This window comes from Micropterus dolomieu, linkage group LG18 (genome assembly GCF_021292245.1).
Source record: "Micropterus dolomieu isolate WLL.071019.BEF.003 ecotype Adirondacks linkage group LG18, ASM2129224v1, whole genome shotgun sequence".
NCBI classification, from domain to species: Eukaryota; Metazoa; Chordata; class Actinopteri; order Centrarchiformes; family Centrarchidae; genus Micropterus; species Micropterus dolomieu.
In genome coordinates, this window is record NC_060167.1 from 34,661,947 (window position 1) to 34,683,417 (window position 21,471).

Sequence of the window (21,471 nt, forward strand, 5' to 3'; positions counted from 1 at the left end):
TGCACAAAATTCAAACTTGGTGGAATTTTACGTAGCATATGGTTGTTGTGCATGGGCGTGGCAAAATGGCTCGCTAGTGCCGCCTAAAAACCAGCCCCCAGGCCACGTTTCACCAAATAGTAGAATATTTTTTTGGCAGATATATCATGTTCAGACCTACAAAAAAGCCTCAGGGAGAAATGCCCTAAACCCTAAGGAAGTCGGCCATTTTGAATTTAATGGTAATTTTTTACAGGGTCTGTACTTTAACAAACTCCTCACAGGGAATTCTTCAGATTGATCTTCAGATTTTGCTGTTCAATCTTTAGGCATTGACGATGAAAAGTTGTGATTTTTTGTCGATGGGCGTGTCTGTGATATGGCGTCGAAAATCGATCATTCGCCAGTATTCACTCAAACTCATAGCACCACCTAATGGTTGCAGCTTTAATTGTTTCTTGTGGGGCAAAGTAAGTGCATGCACAAGATACTGTGCTAAATATTAATGTTCCTCTTTACAATACATTTTGCATATCATCATGCACATAGATACATAAAAGACAACAGTGACAGAAGGAATTTGATTAAACAGAGGCACTGGTTTCAGTAGATTTGTTACCACATTATATTGGCTTGTACCCACAATATAATAGCTTTTCATTTGCTGAAATCTTTGTCTTATAAAATATTTAAAACTTTTTTGGCACTTCAGGGACTCTGTAGCCCCAAACATTTTGAAATGAAGTGACCACAGCCTTCAGTCAAAAATTAAAATTTGTCAGATTAGTAGAATCTGCCCTAGTACATACAGTATAAACTGCGTTCACTTCTTCAATTGTACACTACTTAAATACTGTATGTAATGAATCAAATAGCATTTGACCACAGTAACTGAATCCCAAATGAAACACCAGAATTAAAGATATTAGGTTTTGGGATTTCAGCAATATGCTGTAGGATGTAAGGATTAGGGAGTTTGAAGGAGAGACATTTAGGTGAACAAACACACACTATTATAATGTAAAATTGCAATTGCTAAATGTAGATGCAGAATAAAGAATGAATCCATCATGTATTTCTTGTTTTTTCTTTTAAAACATTTTTGTTTGATTTTTAATCATTCTCTTATTGATGCATTTGTTTGTTTGTTTGTTTTTAGTTGTATGTAAATTAATGAAGTGCTTTATAACCATTTTCAAGACACCTGAGGTTTTCCCATAAAGCAGAGCCCAGCGAAGGACTTTGGAATGATTATTCCTGTTAAATAACTGCTGTCATGGAAACTCAGAGGCAGTATCACTTTGAGGACTCCTTTTGTTTAGCCTTGTAGAACAGTGAAGGACTTCGCAATAATGAATTCACCGTCATTAATTGGTATCAATCTCGAGATTCTGCGAAACATGAGATCTCTCACTTCTACCCCATGTATATTCAATCATATCTACACATATGCTAATGAAATCCAAACAATTCAAGGGGAGGAAGACAGACAGGAAAAAGTGATGACTAATTATACATTTGGGAACTGGATGGTGAGATTTCAATTGAATTCATAGCCACACTTACCCAGCCTCTAACAAACTTTCACAAGACAGAAGAGAAAAAAAGCAGAAAGATGGAGGTGACGTGGCACATGTAAAATTATGTGAATACTGTAAAAGAAATAAGAAACAAAGGGGGAAAGAGTAATAAAGAGAAAAGAATAACAAAAAAAGATATATGTCAAGGGAATTTACACACACACACACACACACACACACAATTTATTTTCATTCAGCTCTGAAACTTGATGACCTTTAAATGATTTAAACAAGGAAACTGTATGATGTCTATGAGTCTACGGCCTGATTTGCCCCAAATCAGGGCTCCTACTCTTTTAAAGAAAATGAGTTTCCAAGACACATTGGGTGTTGTCTACCTCCTGCCCCAGGTCCATGGCACACAGCTTGGCTGACTGGGCTTTGGCATCCACCATGACGTTGAACATGGTGCAGATGGACTGCGGCACGCGAAAGTCTGTGGCCCGGCTGCTCTTCTGAAGCTTGGCCTCGAACGCTGTCCGTGTCCTTAAGAGAAAGAAAGGAATGTACAGGGCTGAGGCCAGGATAGAAATACTGTGATCATGAGTACTATAGTCCCCCAAATGTGCAATTGCCCTATATAAAGTGTTAAGTTAGTAGATACTTTCTCTAAATCCTATTTCCACATGAGAAGTTTCAAAGCCTTCTCCACACTGTCAGGAACACAGTTTTGGTGGAGAAATACTGAACCCCTTATTTGATTGATTAAAGTTGTCAAAGGTAACCCCACCCAGGCTGTCAAAATCAAATAAAAGAAATACCAGCCTCAGTGTGTCCAATGGTAGCTATGGCCAGGTGTGGAAAGTAACTATGTGCATTACCTCAAGTACTGTTTTTTAGTACAATTTTAAAGTATTTCCATTCATTACATTTCAGATCGAGATGTTGAAATAATACTAATATATTTCAATTATTGAAACCAGCTGTATCCCACCTTTTTGTCTTGTGACCCCTTACAAAAACAAGTGTCTAGTTGTAGTACAGTACTTTTGATACTTTAAGTACATTTACCATTAATTATTTGACCATTAAAAACAGACTAATATGACTGACACATCTGCCATCTGGTTATGGTTTGGTTCAGACACTAAAACATTTAAAAGGTTACATGTTTGAGGCTGATACCAATATGGGTATTGAGAAACTATATGAGAGAATATAGAAAATCTTATAGTGTTACATCAGCAGATTTACAAAAACAAAAAATGTTTTTAAAAATTGTAACCAAAATACGTACTGAATGAAACATTTTACAATATAAAAATAAACTTTTAATGAACAGTGCTATCTGGTGGACAAACCATGCACAGTAATGGAGACACTGTTTCTAAGTAACAGATCTTTGTCATTTCTGTACTATAGTTTCTTTGTACGTGTCAGCCATTACATCTGCTGGGTCAGTCTTGCTCCAGGAAAGATCATGGTCATGGAAGAAACCAATGAAGAACTACCACGTCAGTGGAAGAAACCAATGTGGACTGTCTGCAGGAGGTGGGAAACGAACAGCGGTCTCTTATGTCAAAGTCACATGCGTCGTTGACTCGTCCATCCACCCTGACCTCCTCACTACAAGGTGTTGTGGCTCTGTGAAAACAGTCTCAGCTTAACAGTAAAGCTGTGCTAAAGACCTACTTTAGCCCTGAGTGAAAAAACGCAGCTGCTTTGTTTATTTGAATGAGACCAGCCAAGGTGCCATCACAGAGGGCTCCAGAAAAAAACACAAGGTCATCTGGCAAACTTATTTTTACCTGGCTCAACTTTTGCTGCAATGCATGCATGGTGGAATACCTTTTAATGTGAGCACCATAGTTCTCCTGTTTACCTTTCAGTTGTTGCAACGAAAGATAAAAAAATTCCAGAGTTGTAAAAATCTATTATAAACCATTGTGCAGTGTTTTGACATCTGATACGCCTTCAAATTTCTGGATTTGTTACTCAGACTAGACTTTCTGGTTCATATTTAATTTCTCACCTCACCATGGTGTTGTTTTAATGAGGGCTGTTTTTGGTATGAACGCTTGCGAGGTGTGCTATGTTGATGGTCTCTAAAATGTGTAATCTTCACATGTTTTACCGTTTTACACAGGATTCAATCATGTCACTGGACATCAGCTTCAGCCGGGTCTCGAGGTGTTTGCCAAACTCCTCCTCTGGCCAGTGGAGATCTCTGATGAAGGTCTGCAGAGCATCCAGCTTCCAGAAGAGATCCTCTGACGTCCCTGAGCCATTACTGCAGGACCACAGGTCAGAATTTAGCATTTTTACAACAAGAGCTTCGAAAAGGGAAAACAAATAATTGAGTTTATACATAAATCAGGTTGATCACTAAGAGTGTCTGTTAGATTGCCTCATGTATAACTATTTTAATATAACCTACTGAGATGATACTTATCTGATAATGAAGAATTACCTGTTCTGATATTTACATTAAAGAGGAATCACTGATAACACAAACAAAACGTTTGACTAGATACTACGTAGATTCAAACATCATCCAAATCATTTGTGGTTTACTAGTAGATACCTTTCAAAGAATCACTTCACTCTTGTCCATGTACAGTACTGAAAATATTCACATTTTTTCTTCTTAAGGAAACATAATGATAAAAATGAGCCAAAGGTTCTTATGGTTTTTCTTTGTTGGTTAAGGGGCTTCCTGGTGGCCCCGGGGCCCAGAGAAGCTGTGAAGGTTGCCTATGAGCCTCAAACCAGTAAAGTTCATTGTGTTTACGTCAATGATTAAACAGACAAAAAAGAAGATTGCATTCATTTTGTAATGTGTTCTTCATTTCCAATAAAATCTGAAACAAGATAGATTCATGGATTCCACTCATTTTTAAATCCAAGAGGCATACCAAACTTTAATATCTGCACATAAAAAGTTCATTCTTTCCAGGACATTTTGTCACTCTTTGCCAAGACTTATTTCCACATTAAAACAACAACATTTTACAGGATGTCAGGTGTATTAATGTCAACTCGGAAACGGGGTTACATGTTTGGGTAAAGTGGAGCACTGCTAGGACCAGGATTAACCTGCCGGTATTACCACTGACACCATTATTAAAACCATTCCTCCCCTCAGCAGCTCTAAACACCCAGTCCCAACAGACTGAATCACAATGCAGGAACAAATTCAGACACAAGGGGCCTCCTCATCCATCTACCTTCAACTAGTAGAGGAAAGCCAGGACCAGGTTGCTACATGTATATCAGGTAACTGGGGGAAAGGCTTTGGAATGGAAAGACATGAAAAGATGCAAAGATGCATAACCATGACAGTAGCTAACACTAAGGTTACGTCTGTATTTTAATTGTATAAATACCTTTTCATTTCGGTGGAAATTTGGATGTCGGAACATGCCACCAAAGACATTATCAGAACATTTAATTGAATACATTAATATAGATTTTGAGATGATTTTGACCCATGACATGTATGATCCTAACCCTACACCTACCCGTAACCCTGCAGGCGTCCGCTTGACAGTGATAACTAATGACATTCCCATCAACCTGAACTGTATTTTGTGTTTAGTGCTAATTAGGAGATGTTGTCATGGTGAATATATTTGCCGCTCACAAATGAGCTAAATGCTCGTGTGGCAGGAGATTTTTTGTCCAGTTAATACCTGTTTTGTTTTTTTTACACAGAAAAAAACGATGTACTATGTATGATATGAGTCAAGTGTTATTATTAAGCCAATAAGTTTTATGAACAGAATAAATATGAAATAAGGAGAAAATTACAAAGAAATGATTAAATAGTAAAACCACACACTTGCTAGATGGTAATCTCTTCTTATGAAAGCAACATGCAGAACAAATCCTCAGTGTTAATAATATGTGAGGTTTCCTTCTTTTGTATTTTCTGTCTCCTTGTTATGTTTTTGCATCTCTCCAGTCCAAATAAAAATACATATGTGGGAGTAGAAATGTTGGGATTCCATAAGTCACTGCCTTAGCATCCTTCCACACACACACCATGCCATGACGTTAGCATGAACGTGGCTTTGGGGCTGCACAAAAGCCTACATTGCCAACACACTACCAAAGCTATGCAAACGCTTTAGTATTCATTTATGCGCTCATATACCTGCCTCCACGGGGCTCCATGTTTAGGCTTTTCTTACAACTCTCGTGATCTTGGAAAGCACAAATGAAACATGTCTACCATCTCTGTTGGCATTTTTTCTTTGGTTAGTAAATATAAAGTGAAGGCTGAAATGCAGTTCACATATTTTTTTTTACAATGAAACTTCAGGGCTGGTAATTTTGAATGTGTATCCGCAAGATTCCAGATGAGGGAATAGGGATGGATGTGCTACGGCGACAGCGTCACACTCGGCAGGATACGAAAGAGCTTTTACACCTTTGATCCACGTTGTTGGTGCAGACAACGTTTCACTTAAGTTTTCAAAGTGCTATAGATGATGTGATAAAGTGTTTATTGAGATATGCAGAGTGCTTTTCGTGATTGCACTCACAAGATTGCATACATATTAATAGAAAACTCTCACTGAAACCAGGGGCTATTATATTACACATTGTTCAAACAAATAAATCATGTTAAATGCTTACTAAAAGGAAAAGGTGTATTTATTTAAAAATGTGGCTACTCAGTTTTGGAACAGTCCTCCTCAAATCTCATAAAGATTAAAATAGTGCAGGTCATGAAAAGGATTTTAAAATTCTAATTTTATTAACATTTACCTGAAATCATAGAGTAAAAGTGTCTTTAAAGCAATATTTTAGGTATTGTTTTAGAAAATGACATATAATGTTTACTTACAGTGCTTACTCTAGACCTTTAATCAGTAAAGTTTCCCAATTTAAGAATTTACATTATAACAAAACAACAAACTTTTCAATCTGAAAACAGTTTCTATACCCTTTTCATGTGAAAAAATGATAATAAAAGTAATTATTAAAAGAGCACATTCAAAACTACTTTGACTGATTTAGAGTACAAACATTGTGTTCATTTGCATAAATAGCTACAAATATGCACAAGACACATAAAACACTGTGTTCTTTGTCAAAGGGTATTATTGATTTCAATTCCAAAAACACACAACGGACAATTTTAAAGTTTTTTGATATATATAAACATAATCCTGCTGCTTTGGGGTCATTTGACTGAGATGCCACGTTCATGCCAAGGACATGTGCGCATGTCTCAGGCTGTACAAAGCAGATACACACTCATAATAAGCTGTCATCCAGTTGGGTGTTGAAAAGCCTGGCAATTGTGGGACGTTAACACTTGGCACTGTTAAATTTGGTACTTTGGGCATTTGGAGGTTGACGTTAGGCAGAGTGCTTGTTATACTCCTGTGGAGGGAAACAGAATAACAGAGATTCCACGTCAAAGCTGATGCAAATGAGTTGTAAAAAGCAACAAACTGACTATAAGTTAGGGGTCACACTTCAGTTAAAGATACACTCTTTGATTATGTTATACACCCATATAAGCTCTAGATCCAAAACTTTATCCCAGCTCACTGCTGTTATGAAATCCAACTGTGAGAGAGTCCTAATTGCATATACTTACTTATTCTGTATGTTCACATGTAATATGTAGTTCACTAGAAAAATACAAGCAGAAATAGCAAAATTACTAGACCTTTGTGTGTGGCGCTGAACACAATGCCCCACAAGGCAACACGGAGTAGAAAAAAGAGGAGTGGACAAAATTGTGCAAAGCATGTCCCCAGTTCAGTGCAGGTGTGCTTAATAAAGTGGCCACTGGCGAGTCAAAACCAAAGCTAAACCTGTACACAGATCTGCAAATTGAAAATGGTTTAATCATACACTACATGTCCCTTATGCAAGTGAAGAGGATCGGCAAAGGTAAAGGAAACGAAGGCATCCTTACTTGACAGGTTCCCAGGATTCCCTTTCAAAGCCTCTGTGAATGGACTGAGCAATGGAGGACTCCATCAGGTCCACATATCGCACCACCAAGGGGGCATACAGGTCCTGCAGGTGTTTATGGAACTTCCCATTGCACAGGTTATCTGATGTAGAGCATGGGAACGAAGAAATAAGACATGGAAGTGACAAAGCAAACTTTAGCACATAGCAGGCAACACTGAGTAACTGTTTTGTGATACAAGGCCAGTCGATTGATCTAGTGTGAGTCTAAGGCGCCCTGTGGAGTAAAGTTTACATCCAGTGTTACTCACCAAAACACACATTGTGGCCTTCAGGTCTGACAAATACTCGTAGAAAAATAGCGCCATAGAGCTACTAGTGGGCAAAAAACCCAGTGAACTTTGTCTCGCACGCATTTGACTGAACAGACTTGAATAGATGCCAGCATAGGCAGTGTAACACCTCACGTTTCACTCATGCATTACTCATGCACTGAAGTGGCTTTTTATGCAACTACATGATAATATGCATGTGGGGTTGCAAGATATATCTGAAAGATAGTGAGAGAAATTCTAGAAAAACCCTGTCCTAGATGGTGATAAACAATGACAGAAGAAGTTAGTGTTCGTGGCTAATACTGGGTCTTCATTAGCAGGTATGACATATCATACCCAGTTTTCAATCTTTCTAAACAAAAGGTCACAGTCTCTGGTATTTCTAAATCCAACCCGTCAAACACATTTCCCCCAGTCTCCGTCGGCTCCCAACTGGTAAAAAGGCAACACTGACAAAGACCACAGGAGATAAAATGGAGGCCAGTGTGTGCTAATGTGATGCCTCACGGCTCCATGCAGCGTGTCTGCCTTTCCTCTCCCTCTCTCTCTCTCTTTGTTTTTCTCTCCCCCTCTGAGCATGTGTGTGTTTGTGTGTGTTGGCATTGGAGTCAAGGTCGATGATACACAGTAGGTGCAATGTTTGTTGTGTTCCCTGATTGCCACTCTCCCAATTAGCCACTTGAGCGGCTGCTGTCCACTTGGATGTGTTGTGTCCAGGAGTGTGTTCGCAGGGCTTGCAGTGGGCCAGCTACCACTGCATTAGACCTCATTAACTCCTGGAATGGCAGCCCAACTTTGGCGCCTGTCTAGTGCTAAGGCTATTTACTGCTACATAAGTGCACTGCTGTGGGGCAACACAGCAGATGACCTTCTGTGGAAAAGATGTCCCCATGATGATACGCTCTACTAAAGTGTTCACTTGTTACACTGTGTGGGCAGTGCTACACTCTGCTAGGTCTTGGGTTGGTATTGAATATGGTTTGGTGTCTGATGTCCTGCAAGACCCTCTGATGTTACTGTGTTACATATTAACACTGTGGGCTGATACTTTGATTGGCGAAGGGGAATTACACTGATATTACAAATAAGGGCAGTCACGGGGAGTACTACTCAGCTCGTTGTAATTTTATAATGTCTTCTGTAGGTCTGGAGGAGCTTTTTCAAGTCTTGTGTTTCGAGAAAATGCAGAAACAGAACAGCAGAACAGAAACCTGCGTTACAAATTGGAGGAGTGGAGGTTAAAACACATTGATGTTTCCAAAGCAGTAAGGGTTTAACAGTGGTGCATTACGGGAAGCATAGGGTTCAGTAGTTTTGAAGATTGACCCGCACTAGTGATTAAAAGTCAGGATGTCTCGACCTCTGCTGCTTTCCCTTTTCCTAAGTTCCCAATTTCAAAGTTTATCAGAATCAGAATCAGAAGGAGCTTTATTGCCAAGTAGTGTTTTACACATACAAGAAATTTGCTTTGGTGATAAGGACCACCAAACCACGTTGACATAAATAAATGCAGAAATATATAAATATGGAATAAACATAAACCTATTCATGGAATTGGAATAAATCAAAGTCTTGAAAGGAGGCTGAATCTTGCCTGGGATGCTGTAAATAACTGTTATGTTGATTAATGTACACACTGTATTATTAATTCATATTAATTTGTATTCTAGTTTTGTTTTTGATTAATTTTTTATACAATTGCCCACAGCAAACAGTTTCCATCTTAACAAGCCATGTTGGATAATAGAGTCTTTTTTTCCCAAACAGGTTAAAAAATAAGCTAAAACTGTGAGATTTCTTTCGGGTTAAATGGATTTTTAAGCCTCAGTGACAAACAAAAATAAACATTTAACATTAGGATGGAGCGCACATAATGTATACTTTCATATTCATGTAGCTCTGATCCTGTGTTATAAAACAGAAAATCACATAGAACACAGGACCACATTAATGGATAATGCAAGCAATTTTCTTACTGTCAACAAACTGTCAACTGTACCCTACAAAGTATTTACATTGTCTGTGTATCCAAAGCCTGATTTTATTCCTCTGTGCCATAGAGCTCCATTGTTGTCCAAAAACTATTAAACACAGATCACTGGACCACACTGTTGTTCTGGGTGGTGCTATGCACTCCAATTGCCATTTTCACACAATTGACAATATGTAGCAAATGAGAAGGTGGCCAATTTGATGACACTAACAAGTGAGCATAACGAGCTATTTGCATTCATCACTGTTCAGCTGAATGAGTGGACCATGCATTGCCTTCTCCTTGACTCCCGACTGACAAACCGAAAAGGGGAAGCATTCCCCAGGGACAATTAGCGCCACGCAGATTGAGCCTGCATTGTGAACAGTGAAGTGTTTCCTTTACAGGACCGTGGATAGCTCCACGGTGTTCCTGCAGGCAAGTGCTTGCAGTTCATTAGAGAGATGGCTTGCCTGCAGCAACCTGCATCAAGACCTTCAGTCAGACACATCTGATCCTGTTCACACACACACACACTGTTCAGAATGTAAAGCGCTCCAGGCCAAAAGTAGACATCTCACATCGACAGGAATGATTTCAGTCAAAATAACCTGAAACATAAAGTGCTGCTATGGATAAACCTTGTCTTTCAACAGCATAAACCTTAGTGGTGAGGAGATGCGACTTAAAGCCCTGTTTGGTCATGCAGCGGATGAGAGCGTGCCAAACAGTGCTTGGCTACTGACATGAAACAGATGATGCATATCGGTAACTCTATAAAAAACTCTTTGTCTACTCACAAATAGTGTTTTAGAGAAGACCATGCAAGTGCTTAGTCAAACAACAGCAATTACATCCATTCAACACAGAGAAACGGCCCTGCATGACACCCTAACGTTAGTTAAGCTCTTTCGAAGGTTGTGGAGGCTGCAGATTGTCTAGTCCCCCGCTGCTTCATAGAGTGTAGGACAGCTACGGTGGCTGACACAGGACAAAAGGTGTCGTCTTCTGAGACAGCAGAGAGTAGCCAGTCAAGAAATGAGGTGAAATGAGAAGTGAAACTTACTGTACTTAATTATTCAGTAAATTCAGTATTGTGACTTGGCCACTGACAGTTAACATGGAGAATATAAGCCAAGAGTGTGAAACACTGTCACTGTTTCTGCACCACATAATAGATTTACATGATTTACAGTCGGTGAATTAGCTGTTAGTGGTAAATGGAGACAGACTGTGAAACACTCAAGTAGTCAAATTCACGCAAATAAATTGAGATTTTCAACTTGAATGTTTTCCTGTTCTTAATATAGCTTAGTTTGTCTAATGCATGTACTTTTTTAATATGATGTGTACTGTGAGATTTATGTTAACCTGGGCAAGTGGATAATCTGACCTTCATTCAGTTTTACTCTTTCAGGTTTCAGGCTTACATCCCTAGTGTCAGATCACTTTTTCTTCTACAGCACCTGCCGGACCAATTGCAAGGCATGTTCATCTACGTCACTTCCCATGATGACAGTTGAATATGTTTTCTTTTAATAGCTCTTCACTCACAGTCCATTCTCAGGAAGTCATTGAGCAGCTGGAAGAGGGGAAAGCTGTCCCAGCTGTCTGGCGGCTGAACTTCGAGAGCTGCGTCCATGTCGGCCGAGTAGAGACACAGGAAGGTCTCGGCATGCTCCACCATCAGGTCTGACCACCACGCGAAGGCCTACAGATGGAATATAGGAGAAAGAGAGAAGCAAGAGAGACAGAATACAGGACACAAAAGAAAATCAAGAGGTTGAGAGTGAATGATGGGAGACAAATTAGACTATGAGTGCTCCCCAATGGGCATGTCTTTAAGTTAACAGTTTGAATCTCATTAACAATAAACGCTAAAGATGTAATGCAACTCCACCAATCTATTGGAAAGACTTATGGCTATCTGTCTCACTTTTCACCATATGAAATTAAGTTGTTTCCTCAATGGCTTCACAAACAGATCTCCGGGGAAGGATTCTTCACAAGTAGAACCAGAAAAAACAGTGCTTGAGCACGGAAAATCACACGCTTTTCTGTTGGCCCACAGAGGAAACAGCAGCAGCTCCTTGACAGGCATGGCAGGGAGCTACTTAAACACTCACCCACAGCTCTTTAAGTGAGTCAATCAGAAGAAAGGAGCTAGCGAGCTGTGCTGCGCTCATATCTCCCCATAAAATAGATGCAGTGGAGTGTCTTTTAGGAACTGGGCTTCTCTCATGCACACCAAAAAAAACTCTTGCCAGGCCTCTTACGAGGGGCCCCTGAGGATCCATGGTGTTTGCTTATTCACATCAAGCTGTCAACACTGTAATGTGAATGTACCCATGGGCTTACTAGGTGGTGGTGGTAGTGTATGTGTGCTGGGGGTGGGGGCATGCATTTGCCATGGGAGCTCTTAACATTGGATAGTTGGTGTGGGATAGTTGGCAAGAGTACATCGAATCAGTGCCACTCATGTAATAATCAATTTTACATTTGATACTTTTCGCAATAATGTTTATATTCAAGTCACAGAAAGGAACCAAAAGTAAACAGATGTCAAACGGGATGTTTTTTTTAAAACTTACCAAGTATCTTAAAATATGTCTAGAAAGAAATAGCTGTTTTTCACATCCCACGAACCTTGTGAGCTGTGCAACTATAAAACTGGAAAAATAATTTTGCTAGCATCTGTCAAAGCCACTCAATATTCCTATTGTAAAATGAGAAACATTTGTGTGGCAAAAAAAAACACTTCCTAAAAATGCTTCTTAGCGAAAGGGAAAAAAGTATTGGTTCCCACAATCCTGGCGAGACAATGAGAGGATGGTGAGTTTTACCAACTTGAGGCAAGAAGAGACTCTTTGATGTTCCAATTTTTGTTATGAGTGGCCTGTGGTGATGATAATTCACTAAATAAGATGGAATAAGGTGGTTGAGAAACGATGATAAACTCATGCTATTGCCTCAACCTCAATCAAAAAGACACATGGTTACAAATTCGTTTTTGACAGTGAGCTCTTGTGTATTATGGGTCAAGACTATAGATGCCTGACAAAGTTCACCTTAAGATGCTACAGTTGAGTAACTTTTAGTGGCATTAATGGGACACCAACATATGACACTTTTCCTGTAGCCATATGAGATGCCCCATATGAAACTAGAGGATTTCATGTCTTTCTTTTTGTAAAACAACCTGCTGCAGTTTTACTAGTTTGTTACAAAACAGTGGATCATTTCTGTAAGTTGAATGTGGCATCAAAATCTTGAAATTAAAATTGGTGATTACATGAGAGTCACAAAATGAGGCTAATAAATAGGATGAACTGCAACCAGCATTAGAGTCATACAAGTGTAAATTAATAAAAAGTTAGTTGGCACTGAATTATAATAACTGAATGTGTTTTCATTGTGAATTGACCAAAACAAAAATGTAATTGATATCGGTTTGCGTCAGGGTTGGAGTCTAACGCTGGTTAGGCTGGTTCACCAGTGATCACATAATTTGAGCATCAGTGTAATGCATTTCATTGAAATGCAAGAGGAGTGATGTTCTCTCTGACCACACAAAGCATGCCTCACATTTCCTCCTTTGTGTACAGAAGGATCCAATGGAGAGGAATGGGTTTCTTTAAGGGAAGGAAGGGTGCCACAATACCTTCCCCAAGCTTACTTACTGAACTTAGTAGAATAAAAGACACAAGGCTAAAAGCAGAAACAATTAGCATTTTCAGGGATGATTTGGGTTAGACTCCTAGAAAACAAGGTAAAGAGTTGTACTCTTTTAGACAGAATATACATATTCAGCATTAAAAGTCACAACTCTAAACATTATTTTCACAGAGCATAGGTTAATGAGTTCGGCAAATAAAACACATTGCTTAAGTGCTTGTCTCTGTTCTTCATCATCAAAGGCAAAACTGTTGCTAGCTTAGAAGCTAACACACGCTGCCGCAAGCACTTGATTAGCAGAGATCACAAGCTCAAAGGGGTTCTGGGTCATTGTTGAGAAGGGAAACAGTAATGATCCTCCATCATTAAGTGCATGCACAGGACTTAGAGTGAGGGTAGGGTAGGAGACGGGGAAAATTGCACTAAGACAAGCACATACCTCTTTTCCCTGTTCAAACATTTCCCCGCAAACCAAATCATTCATTGAAATAAAAAGCAGAGAGGGAATAAGTCAATTTTGTTTTGGTTAAATAACGGAGTGACAAATAATTCAACTTACAGTGATGTAAATACCAAAGCATTTACAGTAAAAGGGATGAAAATGGATAGATCAAGGCATATTTACATCAAAACAACATTCATGTTTTCATTTCATTAGTGCATCTCTTTTCCCTTTGACTTCATTCCCTTGTTCTCATCCTTCACTATCTTTTCAGCTCAGTGCCAGATAAACAGAGAAGCTTCTCTGCTGTGATTGACCTGATTGATAATTCTCCATATCCACTACAAACCTGCCACTTTAGAGTGAGTATTTTGTGTCAGGCATGGCTGAATGCGCAGATCAGACACAGTATGATAATTCAACGTAGCATGCAGTCACTGGTGAGGGTTTGTATTCACCATTTGGAATCTGAATCAACACAAAACTTTGAGAGCCCCAGTCAGAAGGAATACAAAATAACTTGCACTATCTATCTGGAACTAATCTTGAGATCCCCTGTAGGTATTTTGATGATAAAAACTGTACAGGAGACAAAGGTAAACATAAATGGGAGTTCTGAAGTCATTTGACATAAACATAAACCAAACTCTGTGACAAATCTGATTTAACAAATTGTGAAACACCACCTGAAAACACTCCTTATATCTGACAAAATCCTCCACTCTAAATGGGATTTGGCATATCTACACAGGCTTCCAAACAAAATAAAAATGTAGCAAAAGTGCAGCATGAGGCTCTCATTGCAGTGCACAGGCTGGCAAGGAGAACATCTTGTAGACTTTTCACTGCCCCTCCTACATATATCCAACTGGTCAACAAATGTCACTAGACTAGTTGTGGTAGCCCACGTGTTTTTGGTTTAATTCCATAGAATTGAAGTAGTTTTAGGATAACGGGGTTTTATTTTGAGAAACCATATGGCTTGGGTGCTATTAAGCTAAATTTGGATTTCAATTGGAGTATACTGTCAAGTCCTAGAGGGTTTGCAGGTGATGTAGTGCACTCGGTGACCATGATGATGATTAAAATGTTCCATTATAATTATATGCTGTTATTGACATTGGCAGTGAGAAAAAAACATGTCTACTTGTTGGCTAGCTAGTGAGTCACCCTGTCAACTAAACATCAATATGTGGCTGATACCATAAGATTAGTACACTAGTCAACTTATCCTCTGTCCAGAACTGCTTAAAGCTCCTTACTGTGTGTACTGAACATTCATTTTGTGGGGAATATACAGAATGCTGCCTCTATTTTCACAGCTGTAAACTGCTGCTATTGGCCAATAACATTGCGTGTGGCAATCCAGGTTACACAGACCGACAGTCCCCTAGTGTAATACTGATTTCATATGAGAAAAATAGCTCACTGTTGACAAAACAAAACAAAAATATGTTACAATAAAATAAATTTGGATAAAATCATGAAATATTAATGCAATATGTGAGTGAGTTTTATTTTATTTTGTAAACAAATTGAAGAATTTCTATGTTGATGAATTACACAGAAGAATGTCAAGCATGTCCACATAAAGTCAATAAACCTAGATATGTAAGATGCTATAGGGATATTATAGGAATATTAGACCTGGCTTGAAATACTATAGCAAACAAAGTAGTTTTTCATTTTTCAAATGATTCTTTACTTGCTGATGGTGTCTCCTACCCATTTATACATTTTTCCTTGAAGGGGCCATGTGTAGTTTTCAGTGGCCACTAGCGGTGAGGTTTCAGATTGCACCACCACTGACAGCATAAAGTAGACATGATCCATCAGCGTCAGCTCGCTTGCCAGCTTTTTAAGACTAGTTGTGTATCTTTCACCAGAAAGTGACAAGTTTGTGATGAGATTGTTGCCATACTTTAGTATAAAATTAGAGCGTATTAAGTAACGTTACTGTAGCATACTGAAAGCGTCCTCCCCTGTGTTGTCCTGCGCCGTTATGTTGCAGTATTGTATATTATGTGGGTTACAGCAACTGAGACAGGTAAAGAAGCTGTGTACCTGAGTATCAGTAAAATGACAATAAATCTAAATTCAATTTTACGAAGCAATCACTTATGGGGGATGGATTCTGTCACAATCGAAACTGAATACACAAATTAAATGCTCAATAAATAAATAAACAACCTATTAAATGCACCAAAAATACATAAAAAAATAAATGTTGCATTAATTAAATTAAATAATGAGAATTGTTTCTTTATTTATTCACCTTTTATTAATTACCTTCTTTATTTATTTATTGTCCTTTATAAAATTCAACTTTATTTATTAATTAGTTTTTTAAATATATAATATAATAATATATTTTTGTCTGTATTCCTCATTTGCATTTCCTACCATATTTATTTCCCTAAAGGTATATATTTCTGTCTCGCTCTATTTTGCAGATTATAAAGATTATATTATAATCTATGATTATATGTGGATTGGCCATCATTAGCTACACAGAGACAGCTACATTTGTGTATTGTATCTATAAGGCACTCATTTGCAAATTACCACATTACATTAGTAGCCTCCTTAGCTTTGCAGTCAGTAGTCATCATACCCAGTCCAGCAGGCTGCTGCTTTTAATAGTTCCCAGGATGATTTGTTTGACAACATTGGGGAAGTCTGCCTTCTCATACTGTGCCCCATCAACTTGAAACTCCTTGCAAAGAATTTGAAAAGTACCAGAACCTCCAACAGGAGGATCTCCTAGTACTTTTCAAATCCTTGATTAAATAGTTTTTTAAAGTTGAATGTAAATGTTTTTATATGAGCAGGCATTTCATTAGTGTATATTATTTCGCCATCACCACCCTGAGGTGGCATAGATAAGATGCTTGCCTTTGGTGTGGGAGACCTGGGTTCAATTCCCACTGTGAGACATCCACCATTGTGTCCCTGAGCAAGACACTTAGCCCCTCGTTGCTCCAGAGGCGTGCGACCTCTGACATGTATAGCAATTGTAAATCGCTTTGGATTAAAGCGTCTGCTAAAAGAATAAATGTAATGTACTGGTTTTGATAGTGGGCTGTTGCACAGGGCTGGACTGGGACAAAAAATCAGCCCTGGCATTTTTTGCAGACCCACCAAATACACAGACACCCCTCACAAATACACCATCGATCTATTTAGGGGTTCAGATTAGCGGTGTGATGAAACACTGAGACATAACATTTGCACAAGATTGCTGTCCATGACTACAAGACAAGAATATATATTTAAAAGGCCTACTATTTATATTTATTTATTAATATATTTTATATTTATAGATGAAATGTTTGATAGGGGGGTCTGGGGGTCCACCCCCATAAGATTTTATTTCATTTATTTTATATAAGATTATTAATTTCCTGCATTCTGGAGACATTTTCTGCACCAATTTATGGTGAAAAAGTGAAAAAGAGAAGCACAAAATTCAGGTGACAGGTGACAATTCACAATATAAAATATAATAAAATATAATGCAGTAATCAGTAGCTTATTGTTTTTTGCTTAAGTTACTTTTTTTGGTCAACACAGAGGTTTCTTCTATATTTACATTGCATTGCAGGTTTTCTTATTGTGCAAATAAACCTAATAATAAACCTTCTCATAGTATTTTTATTTGTTAATCAACATTTCTTGGTGCAAGCTATTTTTCAGAACATTTTTAACAAATGCTTTCAAAAAGTGGTGGGGACAGTGTAAATGACCCTCCCGCCCCGCTCCCTCCCTACAGGTTGAGCTACATGCTTACCGCTTCACCTCCACTCTCCTCCTGCTCTCTCTGTCCCTCAGCCCTGTCAATTTGTCCCTCTGTTTCGCTAAAACACGACTCCTCCTCTTCCTGGCAGTGGCCACCACAGCTCTTTTACTCCTTCAGGTGCCTGTGCCTGCACTACGCAGGGTACTGCAGCTGATGTTGAAGCTACTGCAGCCCCGGGAGTAAACATATGGGTTGTTTTCGCGCATTTGGCGGCAGCTGTCTGAATATTTTTTTTGACCCGCAACCATGCCCGCAACGCAAGAAACAGAGAGCAGAGGGGGTGAGGGTTAATAAGAGATGTGATTGGTCCAGCCCAATGTCAGTATAGAAAATTACCCAATGGGCCAATCGTTGGCACATTTTTTAAAAACAGTTATATAAATAAATTATTTACGTCACACCGGCCCCAAAGTGCGATGGCCCACTGGGCATTACCCCGGCATGCCAGATATCGTTATACATTTTTCCATGATACTGTATCCATATTCCAGCCCATCATATCGATACATAAAAAAGAATAAAAAAGCGCTTCGACTATTAGCTCAATGCTAACGTATAATGGGCATCTCCTATAACGTGCTAATGGACATTAGCATCACGAATGCGAAAATATAATCTTAAAATAAACTACAAATTTTGCTTCACCTGTTTAACATCCAGTGTGACATACTTTGCAAATACTTAAAGTACATATGTTTCCTGAGTTTTGTGTGAAATAGAAAGATCTGCTAACTTCACTGTCTTGATCTGCTACTCTGCTGCTTCTACACTCCACACAGACAAGCTACAGGAAAGGGTCGAAACTCAAACTCAATATTCCCAGTGGCCTAAAAATACAGCTACCACTAGGTGGAGAAAGGGCAGCACAATGCTGTTTTCTAACAGTTTGGATTTGCAGCAAATGAGATTAGATGTGGATCAATCGCCGGGACGCACACACTCAAGCACATGCTTTATTGTGAGTATGTAAAATAGTCTCTTCATAGTTAATTTGTTGAAGAGGAAAAATTTATAAGTTCACGCAAGTGGTCACACATCCCTCTGATTAAAAGGCCTGTATACCATTGACTGAGCATTTTTCAATTCCTGTATTCAAGTAGCTGGCTGCTCCTGCCTTGCATCACTATATACTAAACAAATCGCTCCATATTTGCTTTGTACCGTTACATAATTCCTTGAAGAATTAACACTTTGATATAATAAGCTACCAGTGGTACACAGGGTAGTAATATGGATTAGTTGGTGAAGTAATGTGGCAAGCCATACACTATAGTATTTTGTACAGGATAACATTAGCATCTGGTTGGCTTTAGCTAACATTATCTAACTTAAGCCAACTAAAGCACAAAATCCTTCACATGCTTTGTATTAATTAGTTTACCTGGGTTGGCTGTTTACTTTCTCTGGTGAGTACATTTAGTTTTAAGACTGTTGTTTGCTAGACAAAGTTATCAGCCCTGTTAAAATGACAGTTAACGTGAGTTACAGTTGCACCTAGCTAAGCAAGCTAGCTAGCTCTGCACATGGCCGTTAGCTCTGCCGTATCGTCACTTATCGGCACTTCCTGGTTGCAAAAACTCGACATGACGGCGCCCTATCGGCCAAACTTGAGACTTCAAAACGGCAGTCCACAAACCAACGGGTGACGTCACGATGACTACCTCCATTTCTTATATACAGTCTATGGCCCAGCTTCAATAAGATTCTTGTTTGGCCCTTATCAGCACATAAAACTTTATTGTTGTTTTAAATCCTTATGTAGGGTTTGTGTTGGAATCTGTTTCAGTAGCTTGTGTGGTGTTGCTACTGTGTTTACAGTTCAGAATCAGTTGTCAAGAGGCTTTGCAGAAAATCCAACCCGATTTTTTTTACATAAAAAGCAGAATAGTGACTGTTCCGTGGGACAGAGGTGTGTAGTTAATTTTTATGTCAGATTACGGGCTGTAAAAAGTGATGCATTGTTAAGTGATCTAACTGAAAAACTACATAGAGCCCCTTAAATGTCAAAGTGACATAATGCTTGCTTCCTTAGATGGCCACAGTTAAATATGATACTGTACTGTTGTGTGGAAGTTGATAGATTTCAGTAAAGTAGGGTGACCAGATGTCCCCGTTTTCCGGGATCGCCCAGTCTCTTTACGAGTACAGCTGCTTTTATCTGGATCAAACTGACAGAACTTGCAAATAAACATCACTTTATGTTTGTGGTAATAGCAAAGGTATGTCTTTGTGAAACTTGACCGTTTCTTTCAACGGAATAATCACAATTGTGGCCAAATAAGTGTTTGCAGTTTATAGCGTACATTATGTGATCATAGGCAATAATAGAAGCGTGTTGTTGCCGATGGATTATGTGTTTGGTAGGCCTATGTCTACTATTCTTGTTTATCTTTGGAACATGGAATGAAGCCTATAATTAAAATGACTTACTGCTGTAATGCAGTATACTACTTGCCAGAAAGTGATTGCAGCTTCTACTTATGGACTGAAAGGTAGATTCTGCCTCAAAATTAACTGATTTAATTTATGAGGGTTACGTTTTACCATTTTGTGTTCAAAAGTGGCGTGTTCAAAAGTGGTGGGGACATTTAAGGGCACAGATTAGAGGTTGGACGAAAGCCATGAGACATAATGATGCACAGCTTTGCGTCACAAGAACATGACAAGAATATATTTTAAATCCATTTAGATTAAATAGTCATTAAGATTTTGAGCAAACACTTAATTTCCTGCATTCTTGAGACATTTTCTGCACCATTTATGGTAGGAATGTCTTTATTTATAAAGAGGGAAACACAAAATTCAGGTGGCAGGTGACAATTCAAAACATAAAAATATAGTGGAGCAGATCTGTTTCTTCTATATATTACATTGCATTGCATTCTTTTTGAATTCTTGTTGTGCAAATAAACCTTTCTTAAAGCATTTTCATTTGTTATTTAACATGTCTTGTTGCAAGCAGTTTTTCAGTATTTGGTTGTTGTTTTTTCACAAATGCTTTCAAAAAGTGATAGGGACAACATCAGCTGTTTCAAAAAGTTGTGGGGACATGTCCCCAGCGTTCCCAGTATAAATGACATCTTTGCGTTTTACAGAACTCAACTAGTAGCCTATTTTTTACCAATTAAAATACCATTAAATGGCCAAAACAACACATAAAATGCAGTATACTTGCCAGAAAGTGATTGCAGCAAAATGCCTCAAAATGACTTGATTTCATTCAGACGAGTTATATTTGACAGATTATAACCAAAATCGTCCCCCTTTTTATTTCATATATAACAACATTATATTTTTTAATGACATACTGACCACCAAACCATTTCAGAAGTCTGGTCATCTTACAGTAAAGTTCTGTTAGATAGTAATGAGGTTCATAATAACAGTAGCTGAGATAGCCGGTGGAGAGACAACCCTAGCTGCCATTCAGTTTTATTTTTTTTAGCTCCATCTTTTCAGTCTTGTTATAACTGGTTTTGCAATCAATGTTCTTTGAGACAGCCACCAGCCCATACTGCCATCAAACTACTTGTCTGTGTTTATTTGTGTGTGTGTTTGTGTGTGAGCACAGATGCATGAGCACACTAACCTCAGCATGGTGTTCCTCATTCTGCTGGAGCACCTCAATCACCAGCTCGGCCAGGCGAATAGTGTCCTCCAGTTTTTTGGCAGGGGTGACTAACCGCCCTACATTCTCTGGAGCACAAAGGTCAAGGGTCAGTGTGGGCAGCCTCCGAGTTGGATCAGTTTCGATTCTTTCTTAAACAAAGGCCCTTGTTCCTATAAATACTAAGTGTACAATAACATCCCTG

At 38.7% G+C, this 21,471-nt stretch overlaps 1 protein-coding gene across 4 annotated transcripts in view; it reads right to left on the reverse strand.

Moving 5' to 3' along the window:
* LOC123956496 (calcium-dependent secretion activator 1) overlaps positions 1–21,471 on the reverse strand; it is a 153,601-nt gene that overhangs the window by 44,585 nt on the left and 87,545 nt on the right. For 3 of the 4 annotated variants that reach the window (XM_046028711.1, XM_046028710.1, XM_046028709.1), the window contains exons 15-19: positions 21,249–21,355; positions 11,298–11,454; positions 7,438–7,579; positions 3,634–3,789; positions 1,898–2,045 (exon numbers count right to left, since the gene is read on the reverse strand). In XM_046028711.1, the coding sequence (XP_045884667.1) occupies positions 1,898–2,045; positions 3,634–3,789; positions 7,438–7,579; positions 11,298–11,454; positions 21,249–21,355 (710 nt within the window). Of the gene's footprint in view, positions 1–1,897; positions 2,046–3,633; positions 3,790–5,566; positions 5,571–6,762; positions 6,894–7,437; positions 7,580–11,297; positions 11,455–21,248; positions 21,356–21,471 lie in introns of all 4 variants that reach the window. The other variant, XM_046028713.1, reaches the window with a different exon arrangement.